General features: G+C 38.9%; 1 protein-coding gene across 2 annotated transcripts in view; it reads left to right on the plus strand.

Moving 5' to 3' along the window:
- Window positions 1-4,924: 4,924 nt before the first annotated feature.
- Window positions 4,925-15,774, plus strand: part of SLK (STE20 like kinase) — a 44,184-nt gene continuing 33,334 nt past the window's right edge. For both annotated transcript variants that reach the window (XM_016219940.2, XM_016219941.2), the window contains exons 1-2: window positions 4,925-5,191; window positions 14,758-14,922. In XM_016219940.2, the coding sequence (XP_016075426.1) occupies window positions 5,042-5,191; window positions 14,758-14,922 (315 nt within the window). In that variant the 5' untranslated portion in view covers window positions 4,925-5,041. The remainder of the gene's footprint in view (window positions 5,192-14,757; window positions 14,923-15,774) is intronic.

Consider the following 15,774-nt stretch of genomic DNA (forward strand, 5'->3'; position numbering starts at 1 on the left):
ATGATTGCAGGTTACTTTTTAAAAATACCTGAGAAAAAATTTCTTTCTAAAAATATAACTCCACAAGGATAGGCAAATGTACTTACACCATAATCCTTGTACACCAAATGAATTTGCTGCTCCCATGTAACCTACGCAGTAGCATTTAAAGAACTCAGTAGTGCCCGGCCGGCATGGCTAAGTGGTTGAGCGTCGACCCATGAACCAGGGGATCACAGTTTGATGATGTTTCTCACCACTGACGTTTCTCTCTCCCTCTCCCTTCCTCTCTGAAATCAATAAAAACATATTTTTAAAAATAAAGAAAATAAAGAACTCAGTAGTAGCCCTGGCCCTGTAGCACAGTTAGTTAGAGCATCATCCCGTCCCGATAGCCAAGGTTGTGGGTTCGTTCGATCCCAGGTACGGGCACACACAAGAATCAACCAATGAGTGTATGGATGAGTGGATGAGTGGAACAATAAATTGATGTTTCTCTCTGTCAAATCAATAAGTAAATTAAAAAAAAAAAAGAACTTAGTAGTAAATTTGCTGCCTAAATTAGAAACAAGGAAGGGAAAGGAATTGACATGCAATTTGCTTTCAGTAGGTATAAAGTTCTTTCATTTTCATTCATTATTCAACACAAATTTATGGAATAGGAAGATACGGTATTGGGCTAGATGCAGGGGTTGTAGGGATGAGCAAGACACAGTCCCTGACCTCAGAGTGCTCTCAGCCTAGAGGGAGAAACATATACATATCATTATACATATACTCAGACATACGCATGCCTACACACAAATGTGCCCTCAAATACCCATATACATATACAGTCACACACATGCTCATACACAAACATGCATGCTCCCATACACTTCCACACATGCACACATATACACACTCACATATAAACACATATACAGTATACATATATACCTACATATACACACTTACACACATACACCCTTGGGGGCTAACAAAGGAGAGACAGTGAGTAGAGTACATTTTGAAGTTAAGAAGGAAAGGAGAAACAGCAGTGGGTGGCAACAGCCCTGTGAGATAGTTATTACAGAAGCTTAGTAAAGCTAAGGAGACAGTCTTAGTTGTTCAACGCTAGCGACTTTGGTTTACCAAGACCTGGATTCCAGTTCATATCTGCTATTATTATCTCTGAGTAATCTTGTCTCAGTTTTCCTCGCTTTTATGGGGGCTATTTTAGAACCTATCTCATAGGGTTGATATGAGGCTTAAATGAGATGATATGTGTAAACCACTTAGCACAGAGCTGGCATGTAGTAAGCAGTCAATACATATTCAATTTTTAATTAAAAATGTTTTTTATTGATTTTCAGAGAGAGGAGGAGGGAGGGAGAGAGGGAGAGAGAAAGAAACATCAATCTGTTGCTCCACTCACCCATGCACTCATTGGTTGATTCCCACAGGTACCCTGATGGTGATCAATCTGAAACCTTGGCCCATTGGGGATGCTCCAACCAACTGAGCTGCAGGGCCAGGGCTCAATTTTTAATTTTTAGTGATATCCTTATTATTTTAGTGAAGGTTAGTTACCTAGAAAATTGTGAAGATAGTTCTCCCCTCACTGAGCTGTTAGTGAGAATGTCTTAAACTATTTTTAAGGTGAGTGGAGCCAAAAAATTGTGTATTATGTGATACTTTACATGACCACTGGTTAAACTTCACTTTTAAAGGTTTAAAAATTCAAGGAAGCCAAACTATGATTTACAAATAACACAAACATCTAGATATCAGGGTCATTACTGGGAAAATCTGAATCTGTCTAAATGATATTTCACCTGTATTAAATAATTTCTGTGGCTATAACTTCATAAAAAAATATATAAGCTACCATTAACTTCATCATTTCACCAATGTTAGACTTGATCACCTCATTTATACAATATTAACAATGACACTTGATATTATTCTTTGATATGATGAGGCAATTCATAAAATAAGACAAATTGGCCAATATACATATGAAAAGGTGTTACATCACTCATAATCAGAGAATTGTAAATGAGAGGTTATTTTGGGCTATCAACTTGACAAAGATTAAAAAGATGAGATAATACCTTGGTGCTATTGAGGGTGTGGTGAAACTGGCACTCTCATATATTGCTAGTAGGAGTGTAATTTAGTACAACATTTCTACAGGCCAATTTGGCAATACAGGTTAAAAACTATTCTGAATATGGTCTTTGACTCAGCGACCCCACTTCTCGTATTTTATCTTAAGGAAATATAATCAGACAAATACACAAAGATGCTTGTACATGCATGCTCACTGTGGTATTGCTTATGATAACAAAAAATTGGAAACCACCTAAATGCCTACGAATAGAGTAATGCTTAAATAAATTGTGGTCAGGTTATACGCTGGGACCCCCATGCACCTATTAAAAAGGATTGGATACATCTATTTGTGCTGGCATGTAAAGATATCCATGATCCATACTGGACACCATTTTTATATTTAAAAAATGTATGCATAGAAAAAAATCTGGTTAAATCTCTATATCTATATCTAACTTTTTAAAAGCAGCTTTATTGTGGTATAATTTACATACCATAAAATTCATCCTCTGTCAGTATACAATCCAATGATTTTTAGTAAATGTATACAGTTGTGCAATCATTACTACAATCAGGTTTTAGAACTTTTTTTGTTACCCACCAAGTTCCCTCATGCTCATAGGCTTAACTTTCACAGAGGTTAGGTTAGGACTGAAGTTGGGTAGGGAGAAGGCAGAGGGGATAGTTATAGACAGCTTCCTAGTTTATTCTATTTTGAAAAGAACAAAAAAAGGAAACAGACTTAAACCCTTTGACCCAAATTTGTTTCTGGTAATCTGCCTAAGGAAATAATCAAATATGTGGAAAAGGATTTGTAAACAGAGATACTTATCAATGTTTTATCTAAAATAGAGAAAAGTTCTATGTAACCTAAATACCTCATATTTGAAGGAAACAATTACTAATGGTACGGGAATATGAAAAGTGTAGAATGCAAACCTTTATGTTCAGTATAATTTAATCCACATTAAAAAAAGTTAATCCGCAGCCCAAAAGTCCTGTGTGGAAATATAATGCAATCTTACCAATGGTTATATCTGGATGGTAGAATTAAAGTATTTCTTATTTTATTCTTTGTGCATTTAAAACTTTTCCACATTGAGTATATATTATCTTTAGATCTAGTGCCACCTACATAAATGATCATTAAAAATTGATTATTGTCGTCACAGGTGTATACATCTGTCAAAGCATAAAAGTGTGTATTTTAAATATGTATAGTTTGTTGTATATCAATTAACCTTAATAAAACCATTTAAAAGAAGAGGGATCTTGAAAAACAAAGTCATTCTAACCCTCTTACTGGAAGAAGAGCTTTGTTAGACTATTTTGGGGCTGGAGGGCAAAATGGTTGGGCATTATATAGATAGCAACTTGGCCTCTGCTCCAGATAACTTCCATTTATTCAAGGGATCTGCCTTCCTATTATATGCCAGGAATGTTGTCAGGTACTTGGATACACTGATGAGCAACAAGCCACTGCCCTGAAAGTGCTCCCTTTTGGTGGAAGACAGGAAGGCAGGTCACTATCTGGTAGATTCCAGCCAACACCCACATGGCCCAGGCAGTCTTCCACCAGCGCTGTCCAAGCGGCCCGGAAGCCAAGGCCTTAGGAAGTGGTCCGGATGGAGTCACGAAGGGTGGCACGGAAATACGGCTGAGGACGTGGCCAGGAGGAGGTAGATTACCCTCAAGGAGTGTCATGGTCATCACTCGAGAAGTGAGCTTAAACGATTTTTATATATCTATGGCTCTTACCTGCACACTTGTCACAACAGCAAGAACTCAAATTGAGCGTTTGCCTGTGCAGGCACCGCGCAAAGGGCTTCCGTCCATTGCCTCCTTCACCCCTCTCCGTAATGAAGAAACTGAGTCTGGGAAAGGTCACCGCCCAAGGTCAGAGCTGGTACTCTCTGGCTGCAAGGCTCCCAGCCAGCACACATACTCCTCTCTCACTGTACTCCCGGACCCATTTGCGAGCGAAAAAGTCCACTTTCGGGCCCCCATCGGGACAGCTCAGCTTTCAGTCTTTACAGAGTCTCCCAGATCCAGAACGGAGGCAACATCCGCTAGCAAAACCAACAGGGTCGAGCCTGCCGGGGCAACTCCACCCCAGCCGTGGGCCGATACGGCGATAGGATTTTAGGACTTAGAGGGTAAATGGGGAGCAATCCTCAAGGAGCGACGAACGCCAGCGTCCACGTCGCGCCCCGCGCGGGACGCCCGCGAGCCCCTCCAGGCCGCCAGCAAGCGGAGCTCAGCGCGCGTGCGCGGGGCCAGAGAGCACGCCCCCCGCCCGAGCGCGCGGCGAGCGGGGCGCGCGACCGGGGGAGGCGGCGGGCGCGCTGCGGCACTGGCGTCGGCGCGGGCGCGCGCTCCGGAGCGAGGCAGTGTGGGCTGGGAAAGGAGCGGGGAGGCGTCGCTGGCGCCCGGGAGCTGAGGGGACGCGCGGGCCTCGCGCCGCGGGAGCGGACAGCTGCGGAGGGGACCCCGGGCTCGCGGCCCGAGGCGGGAGAGCCCGACCCGTCGACTGCTGGCCTCAGAGGTCGCTGGCCGGGTCCCTTGCCCGGAGTGGCCGCCGCCCCTGGAGACTCGCCGTGACACGGGCCTAAGCCGCGGCGACCGCGGGCGTCCGGACCTCTCGGATCCGTCGGGCCGGACCGGCCGGGCCGAGAGTGCGGGCAGGTGCCGCCCCCCTGAGGGCCAGCCGGGGGCGAGGCGCCCATCGCGCGGCCCGCGGGCCGGGCTCGGCGGAGGGACCGCCCGCGCAGCCCCCCTCCCACCCTGTGGGTCGGAGCCCGAGGCGCGCCCCGCCTTCTCCGGGGACGCCCGGCCGGAGCGGCGGGAGCCAGGAGAGCCCGCGCCCGCCGCCGCCCTCCGGGCTCGCGCGGGAGAGGAGGGAGGAGAAACTTTGCCTCTTGTTGTTTTAGCCCCTTAAGTGCCGGGAACTCTGTTGGGAGGAAAAATGTCCTTCTTCAATTTCCGTAAGATCTTCAAGTTGGGGAGCGAGAAGAAGAAGAAGCAGTACGAGCATGTGAAGAGGGACCTGAACCCCGAGGAGTTTTGGGAAATTATTGGAGAATTGGGCGACGGAGCCTTTGGGAAAGTGTACAAGGTAAGAGGGAGAAAAGGGGAAGTTGCGCTGGTGAGGTGGACGGCCGCCGTCCGGGGCGCCTCGAGGTGGTCTCGCCGCCCTTGCCCCGCGCCTGCCCCTCGCCTTCGGAAGCGTCCATCGGAACTTGACTCAGGCTATCAGCCGCGGAGCCGCCGAGACGGGAGGCTTCCAGTGAACAAAATGGGGCCTGGATGTAGTTGAGAGAGTGATTGCTGCAGGGAGGCGAGCTTACACAGGCTCCTCCGTCAGGCTTGCAAGGAAACGCGGGCGCTCTTCAGTTTACAGCAGGGGTCAGGTTGTGGCCTTCAGGTGTTTTAAAGTCGTACTTACTCTAGAAACTCGTGGTACTTTTCAGTGGGTTTATAGTCGTGTACTAGCTGTTTGCAGTCGTATGCATGGTTGTACTAAAACAGTTTCTGTTTTGGAGCCCAGGGCATACACTTGGCTGTGTCAGTAGCTAACACATAAGCAGTCTCTTGGGATGGGAGCAGAGCGATGGCCACTTGCAGGCTCTTCTTGAGCTGGTCGCCTCACAACATACTATAAAATGGAGTGGGATTTCTGGTAGAAAATTGCCAGAAGACAACCTGCATCTGGTGCTAGTTTCAAAGTAAGCATGGGCTAGAAGTCAGTACCAGTGCTTAAGAAATTAAAGACACACACAGATATTTTATATATATGTATATTTACTTTAGTAGAAAGAGCCTTGATGTTTCAACCTGAAGGCATTCGTGTTCATTGTTTACTACCCCAGAAGGGTATATGAATGATGTCATTGGAATATTTTCATCCTGAAGGGTGAGGTTTTTATGAGGCACAGGTTAGGGGGAAAGATCCACAGGGTTGCCTAGAAGTGAAAACATAAATAACTAATGTTTATACAAGACGTCACAGTTTTTAAAGCACTTGCACATAACTTGGCCCCTCGAAAGTCCTGTGAGGCAGACAGGGCAGTAGTATCTACATTTCACAGATGAGGACACTGAGACTCAGAAATTGTTCCGAGTCACACAAGTCACAGTCTAGATTTGAACTCGGGTCTTCTGACCCCTTATTTACTATTGGTTTTTTTTTTTTTTTTACTTTAATGTCCATTGGTAAGAATGACAGAATTTTTTTTCCTCCTTTCTAAGCATTAGCACACTTCTGCTTTTGCCCTGCCTCTGATGTATTTCACAGCCCCTTGTTTTTCTCACTTTACTCAGGCTGAAATACCCACTCCTATCTGTGTGCTTTCAGAACGCATTGTTCACATGGCTCCTGATGACAGTTACATATTCTAGTTAATATGTTTATGTTTTTTATGATAAAATGGGGTGCCATAATTATGATATACATTTGGGTTCATCAATTGCCTTAGCACATAGTGTATCTGTATATTTGTTGAAATGAAAATGTTACCTACATGCGAGTGCTATTGAAGTTATTGTATGTGTGAAAATTGGCAAAGTAAACTTCAGTGCTTGTGTGCAGGGTAGAGAATGGGTTTCAACAAGAGGTAAGGTAGGAAGGAAGGGCTTTTAGTGCAGTGGGAAGGTCACTCCTGGGAATTGTGCTTTAGTGCTGGCTGTCACAAACCAGCTCTGTGGTCTTGGACAGAGTACTTAACTTCTCTGGACTTCCATTTTCTTAGCTGGAGAATCATAGATTTCCCCAAACATTTGTTTAGATTTCTTCACCCATTAGCATTCTGTGAGTATGCAGTTATCTAGGAAAGGCAAAAATAAATCCTCAAGACATCTGGAATCTGGTGTTTAGAAGGCAGTAGGTGATTATGGGCAGTTTTCATGGTATAAGTGTTTTGTTGAATAGAACACAGTAATATTAAGACACTGACTCTGGAGTTGTACTAGATCTTGGCTCCCTCAGTAGCAGCCTGTGAGCTTGGACAAATTATGTTCCGTGTCTCAGTTTCCTGATCAGTAAGACCTGCTCCTCAGTGTGTGAAAATTCAAGGAGATGGTAAATTTAAGGCACATAAAAAGGACCCAGTAAATGGTAGAAATTACTGTTATTATACTTACAACTTAGAAGCAAAATATAGGATGGGACGGGAAAAGGGACCTACGAAAATAGTGAACATTTTCTTATTTTTCATGGCACAGGATGATTGTGTGGACATGCTAATGCTGTGATTTAATTATTTAATGACTTTCTGCGAAGTGTAACATATCTTTCTATAGTGAGATATCAGTTGAAAAATTTCTGAAAAATAAGAGACTCCATGTAGTTGAACATGAAAAAATTGTGTCAAGGATAATTTTTGTGGGCTTGATGACTATTTGTGTGATATTTGAAGAGCTTCAATCCTTTGTATCTTTTCATTTCACTATTCTATGCTTCTAAGTCTCTCAGATTTCTTTAAAAGAAAACTTAAACTTATCTGACCTGTTTTTTCTCTTTTTCCTGAAGGTTTCTGTTTTCCAACATAGTCTAGAAATTTTAAATTATAAACTTCCTTCGGTGTGGGGGAAAAAGCTCTTAAACCTTAATATTGTATGAAGTAGAAAACTATTTCTAAAATTGATTCTAACTATCATTTACTTATGGAAATTAGCAACTATTTTAAAGATTAAATTATAAACAGGCAATCATCTTGTATACCTAGTTTATTTGAAACATTTTATCATCATATAGTTGCATACTTTCCACTCAGTTTAGCACTACACAAATCTGTCTTCCCTATTTTTAATCTATTTTCTCTTTTTTTAAGTCTGACTTTATTTATTTTTTAATTTTCTCTTTTCAATGTAGTATCATTTGACATGTAAATGAAAATATATCCCTCACAACTTTTTTGAATTTCTGTTGTCATTAATGGGAAAAACGGGGAAAATTATGCATTGAATTGAAGCTGACCTCCTGACTGTGTGCTGGATGGAAGTGATTCTTTTTATGGCACTGATAGGTGTGCACCTTTGAAAAAAATAGTGAAATATATCATCTTTGTATCGAAAAAAATATGTGTACATTTAGCAAATAATAATAAATTGAACTAATGTTAATCACCAGAGTCAAGGAATTCTGTTAGCACCCCAGAATCCCTCCCACCTCCCTTCTGAATTGGCCCCTTTCCCCTCCTAAAGGGGGAATGTATGTTTGTATCCCTAAATATTATAATTTAGTTTTGAATGCACTTGAACTTTATATGAATGGACTCATATTGAACGTCTTGCCCCTTTCAAAGTCAGCATTATGTTTGTGAGGTTCATCTTTGTTATCACCTGGAGCTGTAGTGACTTCATTTTCATTATTGCATAGAATTCCATTATATGGTTATATCACCAATTATATACCATTGTACTGTTAATGGTAAATAATGGGTATATCAGTTGTTTCCAGTTTTTGGCTTTTATACACAACCCTGATGCATATATGCATGAGTTTCGCTAAGACTTAGGAGTAGAATTGCTGGATTATAGGGTACTGTATCTTTAATTTTACTAGATGATGCCAAACCGTACTAATTTACATTCCTACCAGCAGCTTATGAGAATTTCCTTGTTCTGCATCCTTGCCAACATTTGATATTGTCAGAATTTTTCAGTTTTGACAATCTGATGTTACATGTTTTTTGTTTTTAATGTATCTTTCTCTGACTACTAATAAGTAATTTCTTTCATATTTTTATTGGTAGATTGGATTTCTCCTTTTGTGTTCAGTTCTCTTGTTCATGTTCCTGTTGGATGTCTTTCTCTTGTTTATTTGTGTATTTTGGATTTTAACCATTTTCCAAATCACTTTTTTACCTTGCCAGCTGCTCACGTTTAATTTTTACAGTTACAGAGCACTATGGGCAGGCTACAAGGAGGCAGAGGAAGAAAGGACTTGCACCTTTCTCTTTGTTTTCTGTGGGCTTCCTGTCTGCTTTCCTGTTACTGTGACACTCATCCTAGTGGAAATTCTTCACCCAGCAACAGGAGTTGAATCCAGTTAGTAATTTTTGCAGAACTCACAGAGGTAGCCTTATCATAACCCTTCCTAACACCAGCTCCAGTTGGCTGTTCCTATCTTCCTCAAAAGTCCCATAAGACCCCTCTTCCAAGTTCAGAGACACCAGCAGCAGCTAAGCAGCCCTCTCTCCTCAGAGACCTGAGTTTCAGCTCTGCAGAACCTTTCCTCCAAGCTTCTTAGTTTTAATCATTCCAAATCCCTTCCCTTGGCTCCTCAGGTCCTAGGGTAGTAGCTTTTTCCTGCAGTTATTACCTCCACCTCCCATACTCTTCACTTCTCTATTTTTTTAATTACCTAGTTAACAACAGAGGCAATAATTATATTAAATTCTCTCTATTAAAATAATCAATATGATTTCTTTTTCCTGGCTGGACCCTTATTGGTACAAAGATTAAATAAGCGAATAAATGGAGAGTGTAGAGAACAGTGCTTGGCACAAGGTAATTGCTCAACAAATAGTACCATCTAATAGCATAATGGATACTATTATATAGAGTAGCATACTTGAAATTTGAGGTTTTTATACCCCATTTCTTTGCAAAATACTAAAATTTCCAATTTACTACATAGCTCAAAAAACAACAGCCCCAACCACATAAAGATAATCATTGAACTTTATTGATACCGATATGCTCAAATATCACCTTCTCAAATATCACCGTCTAACTTAACTACTCTATTTAAGTTGTAACTTCTTCCCTGTGTACCTCCTGCCCATTTCCTCAGCTTTATTACCTTAATTATTTTTTTCCACAGTACTAATCAGCAATATACTATCTTTTTTTTTTTCTTTTGCCTATTGACTGTCCTCTCCCTACAATTATAAGTGTCATGAGGACAGAGGGATTGTGTATATTTTTTATACCATCAACATCTGGAACAGTGCCTAACATATAGAGGGTACACAGTCTCAGTAAGCATTTCTTGAAAGAATGAATTAATTTTAGCAGACCAGTTCTTGAGCATACTTTATTATAATAGACTTTTGTATTACATTTCTTTCTGAGAACAGACTTTTGTGGGGTGTTGTGTTTGTGTTTTCTGCAGCTCCGACTAATACCTTGCATGCAGTAGACGTTCGTGAACTGTGATTTGGCTTGTTTAGTTTTCATATTTTCTTATGCTTGGATGTCCTTATACACTGGACAGGAAGGGACCTCTTGTCCTGATGGGAGGAGGAATATCTTTGAGTTCTCAGGCTTGAGAGCAAATAAATCATCCAAATCAGTAGACTCAGTCCTGGTGATTACTGAAGTGGTCAAATTCATCCCTTTTTATTCTTTGTCTTTTAGAGTCTTTTTTGTTGTTATCCTATTTTTTCCTTCCCCCTTTGATTGACTAACATCTCTGTGGTACTAAAATCATCTGTATTTTCTGTGCTGGTCTTTCAGTGTTCAGCTGAGCATTTCACTAAAATGTATTTCCTATTATGAAAGTGTTATATATTGTCTTAGAAAGTGTAGAAAGAAAATAAGTGAAAATTAAAAAATTACGTGTGTCCTCACCACCCAGGGAGGTAGTTAAACGAGAGTAACATAAAAGGATGTAATTTTTACCCTACTTCATTTAGAACATGAAAGCGGTACGGGAAACTCAGTCAGTTAGGTTTCCCTGTAGCCCCTAGTTGTTTATATAAAGTGGCCAAGCTCTAGTCCTGATTTATGAAAATAACTGATTTTTATGTGATCATGACTGATCTCTGAAAACATTTTATCAATTTAAAGTAATATCTCAGTATGTGGTATTCCATTCTTGTTTTTATTAACATTTGTTTAGTTATTTCATTAAGTCTTTATGTGAACTGTTTTCATGCTTTTAGGTAGTAGATAGATGAGACTGTTTCTTTTTAATACTAATATCCATTATATTTGTTTAAAATGTAGTATCACATGCTTATCAATGTTTATTTCAGTTTTGATTTTCAGAGTTATCTAGAACCAGATCCTGATGAATAATCAATTTATTTTCAAGCAATAATGTAGGAGGCACTATGCTTTCTAATGTAACTTTTATTTATTATTTATATGAAAACAAAAGGTACCATTGTTGATTTAATCAGTATATCCAGGGGAATGCAATAATAAAATTTGTTACTATAAAGAACTTTAGAGATTATCTAATGTTATTTCTTTCCCCTTCATGCTATTCCATTCACAAGGAAAAGACATCTTTAAAATCTCTCAGGACATGAGTAGAGCATGCAGAAGTAGGATGACTTTTAACTCCACTTACAATATCCTTAGTTTCCTACCACACTTTATATTTTATAATGTTCCTCTTCAAGGACAGCTCTTCTGGTCTCTTTCTTCCCAGAGTGTTACATTAAAAGGATGAGAGGAGGGTTTATCTTTCACTGGCTTATTTCCTCTGACTTAGGGGAGGGTGAGTTCTAATTGTTACTGACTCAACTGTAGTATCTTTCTTAGCGATACAACTTAATGCTGTATTTTTACCAGTTATGACAGACTTCTTGCTTTTTAATGCCTCTGAAATTGGGATTGATGCCTTAGTAGTATTGGTGGTCAGGTAGAGGTTATGATATATCTGTCACTGAACTTAGTTGTATCCCTGGTGTCATACAGTTGCAATCCCTTGATGTTTCAATTAATAAACTATTTAAGGACCTTTTGAAGAAAGAATATGAGTCCTGGTTGTCACTTAAAAATCTTTTAGCATCTGTGGTAAGATCAAGGAAGTGGTATCATCATTATAGTTGCAAAATGGGAGACAGTGGCTTCAAAGAAAATTTTGGAGACAGTAGTTAAGGAGCAGTGTTATATCACTGAAGCTTTTAATTTAATGGCCAGAGAATGATACTGTGTAAAACATAAACATTAGGTAACTCAGTGAAAAAGTGATTCAGAAGAGTAAAACTATATGAAGTATTTAATTTTTATGTATGAGCAAGGATAATAGATAAATAACAATTTTTGTCTAAAAGTTCTTTAAAAAGTTGTAAAAAAATTCTAAATAATAAAGTGTTGACATAGTTTAAGTGGAAATTTTTCTTCATTAGTGGAGTATAAGATAATGGCGTATCTTAAAAGGCATTGTAGATTTGTTAAAATATGAGAGTTTAGAATATTCTTCTAGAGTGGTAGTGATGATCAGTATGAAGTTTTTTTGTGTGTGTGCAAAGCATTCTCTGAACCCTAAACATTAGGGTTACTTAATTAGTAATTAGTATTTTTGCCCCTATTTTTTCCTAAGGAAGTAAAACATAGCAATAATGTACTTAGAAAATGTTAAACAAAAGACTTCACAGCCAAAAGTTTTTTGAAAGAAATGTTTTATTGAGCCAAGTGCTAGCCAGGAAAGGACCAGGTCCTGGGGCATGAAGTCTAAACCACCGGCAGCATGGTTGGATGGAAAAGATGAGCGTGTATGTACTAGCATTGATGGGTGCTTTTATACCTTCTGTTTTGGGGAAGAAAGATATAAGTTGTTTTGAAAGAATTTACATTGGTTTCAGATAAGGGGGTGCGGGAAAAGGTGAAGTGGGGGCAGTTTTGTGATAGTTGTACAATCTATATGGAAGAAATATTTACTGGTTTTGATTAGTTACAGGCAGCAGTCCTGAAAGTTCATGCACAGCTGTCTAGTGATTGGCCAGTAGATCCTGGAGGCTGATACAAAGCTCCGACATATGTTCAGGAGTGTGGGCAGTCTTGTTGGCCCAGAGCTAACAGAGTGGAACGATTAATGAGTTGTTCTCTCTCCTGAGTTCTTTCTCTCTCTCTCCTGTCCACTGTAATTTAATTTAGGATGTACAGAATTTTCCTCTTGACAGAAATTCCCACACACAGGCTGACACCTGCTTTGTTTATTTTTTTCTTCATCATTGCCAGAGTTAGGCAATAGATCACTAAGAAATCTCCTGTACACTTTATAGATACTTCTTACACAGCTGTCCGTATGTGAAAATGGATGTGTAGTTTCTGTAAAATTACATACTTCTCATGTTTAATAAGTTGCCTTTTTCCCTGTTCACTGATGTTGTATGGCTACTATTCCATCTTAAGTAATATTAATTGATTAGTCAATTAATTTTGGCTGCAGAATATTTCATTGTAAATTATATTGAACGATTTAAGCAGATTCTTGCGAGGGGACATTTAGGCTGATTCAGTTTTCCTTACCGTTAATAGTGCTTTGATGAATATTTTTATATATGCATATTTTTTATTTTGTTAAATTACCTTCTTATGATCAATTCTTAAAAGTTGAATTTGGGCATTTATTTATTTATTGAAACAGTAGCTTTTAAAAGTTGGATTTTTTTTTTCTGTTAAAGTAATATATTCAGTTTTGCTGCAGTGATAACATAATATTGAAATGTCTTTAAAAAACCTAATTAGTATTTTAAGATCTGATTAAGATATGCACTTGTATAATGCATAGCATGCATTAATTAATATTTATGTTTAGGCTCTCATTCAAAATAAGCATGTAAAAATAACAAGCCACTAACTGGGAGAAAATATTTGCAAAAGATATCTGATAAAGTACTATTACTCAAAAAGAACTCTTAAAACTTAACTATTAGAAACCCAACAATCTGATTAAAAATGGGCAAAAGATCTGGGCAGGCACCTCACCAAAGACTTAGAGATAGTCAATGAGTATATGAAAAGGTGCTCAACATCATATGTCATTAAAACAAGGAGATACCACTATACACCTATGTTGGAATGGTGAAAATCCAAAACACTAACACCAAATGCTGTCAAGGATGTGGCATGACAGAAACTCTCATTCATTGCTGGTGGGAATGCAAAATGTTACAGCCACTTTGGGAGAGAGTTTGGCAGTTTCTTACAAAACTCGACATATTCTTACCATCTGATCCAGTAATTGTGCTCCTTGGTATTTCCCCAAAGGAGATGAAAACTTATGTCCACACAAAAACCTGCACATGTATGTTTATAGCAGCTTTATTCATAGTTGCTGAAGTTTGGCAACAACCACGATGCCTTTCATAGGTGAATGGGTAAATAAACTGGCTCATCTATGTAACAAACTGTTATTCAGTGCTAAAAAGAAATGAGCTGTCAAGCCATGAAAAGACATGGAGGAACCTTAAGTGCATGTTACTAAGTGTCAGAAGCCAATCTGAAAGGCTACATACTATATGATTCCAACTATAGGACATTCTGGAAAACCAAAACTATGGAGTAAAAGATCAGTAGTTTCCAGGGGTTAGGAAGAAGGGCGGGATGAATGGGTAGAGCATAGAGGATTTTTAGGGCAGCAAAACTATTCTTATATTATAGTGACGGATACATGACGTACTTTGTCAGAACCCATAGACTGTACACCAGGAGTGAATCCTAATGTAAACATTGGTCTGGTCTGTGGGTGATAATGATGTGTCAGTATAGGTCATTAATTGTAACAAATGCACCATTCTGGTACAGAATCTTCATAGTGGGGGAGGCTGTGCATGGGTACGTAGAAGCAAGGAGTAAATATATAGGAACTCTTTGTACTTTCTGTTCAACTTTCCTGTGAACCTAAAACAATTCTAAAAAATGAAGTTTATTAAAAAATAGAAAATAAAATTAAAAAAACAAGTATGCATTGAGACATTTTTGATACTTACATTTTTTTAGGCCCAGAATAAAGAGACCAATGTTTTAGCTGCTGCAAAGGTGATTGACACCAAATCTGAAGAAGAACTTGAAGATTACATGGTTGAAATTGATATTTTAGCATCTTGTGATCACCCAAATATAGTCAAGCTTCTAGATGCCTTCTATTATGAGAACAATCTTTGGGTAAGTGTTTTCTGTTAATCTATAGGAGTAGTCAAAATGAGTTAATTGTCCTAAAGAGGTCTGTGAGTTGTGAAAGCCTATTTTGTGTATAACCTCTTTCCTTTAGTTCCTTGTGTTGAGAGTTGATCTGCTAATGAGGGGGTCATTAACAACATAATTACCCTTAACTTCAACAGATACAGGGGTGGGCAAAAGCAGGTTTACAGTTGTATGGAAAAAAGACATGCAGGTAATGATTATTACAATAACTTTATTAACTCTGTGTTTTGCGACTCGCAGCTATAAACCTACTTTGCCCACACCGTGTTCAGACTGTGTATTTCAGATTGTACCATACATATTTCATGATTGTTTGACATTGGACCCAAATGGAGAAACTTGGTTACGAATGTTGTTTCCCAAACTATGAAATTAGATGGCTTTCTCTTATTTTTAAAATTTAAGCATTTACTTAAATTTTTTTTAAAGTTTCTTGTTTTCCTAGAAATTGTTTATAATTTTATTACCCTAAACTTTTTCTAAATCATGTAATAAATTATAAAATGCTTACTAGAAATGTTAAATATTTATCTTAAATAATCAGACCCAGTTTTAGTATATGATGTAAGTGGCTCAAGCTGTATGTATAAATTACGTTCATTTTTAGAAAATATTAGACACAAATAGATATAGAAATAAAAATATTCATTATAATAACCAGTCACTTGCTCTGCACCAATGCTTATTTAATCAAGAGAGTTTTTTGAAATTGAGGTTTTGTTTTTCTCCTTGAAGGAAGAAGCAAAGTGTTGTGAGAGAGGAGTAGGTAGTGCAGGTAATACCTGACTAGAAATCAAAAGCCTTTATTTTTTG

The sequence above is a fragment of the Miniopterus natalensis genome, chromosome 14 (genome assembly GCF_054644295.1).
Source record: "Miniopterus natalensis isolate mMinNat1 chromosome 14, mMinNat1.hap1, whole genome shotgun sequence".
In the NCBI taxonomy this organism is placed as follows: Eukaryota; Metazoa; Chordata; class Mammalia; order Chiroptera; family Miniopteridae; genus Miniopterus; species Miniopterus natalensis.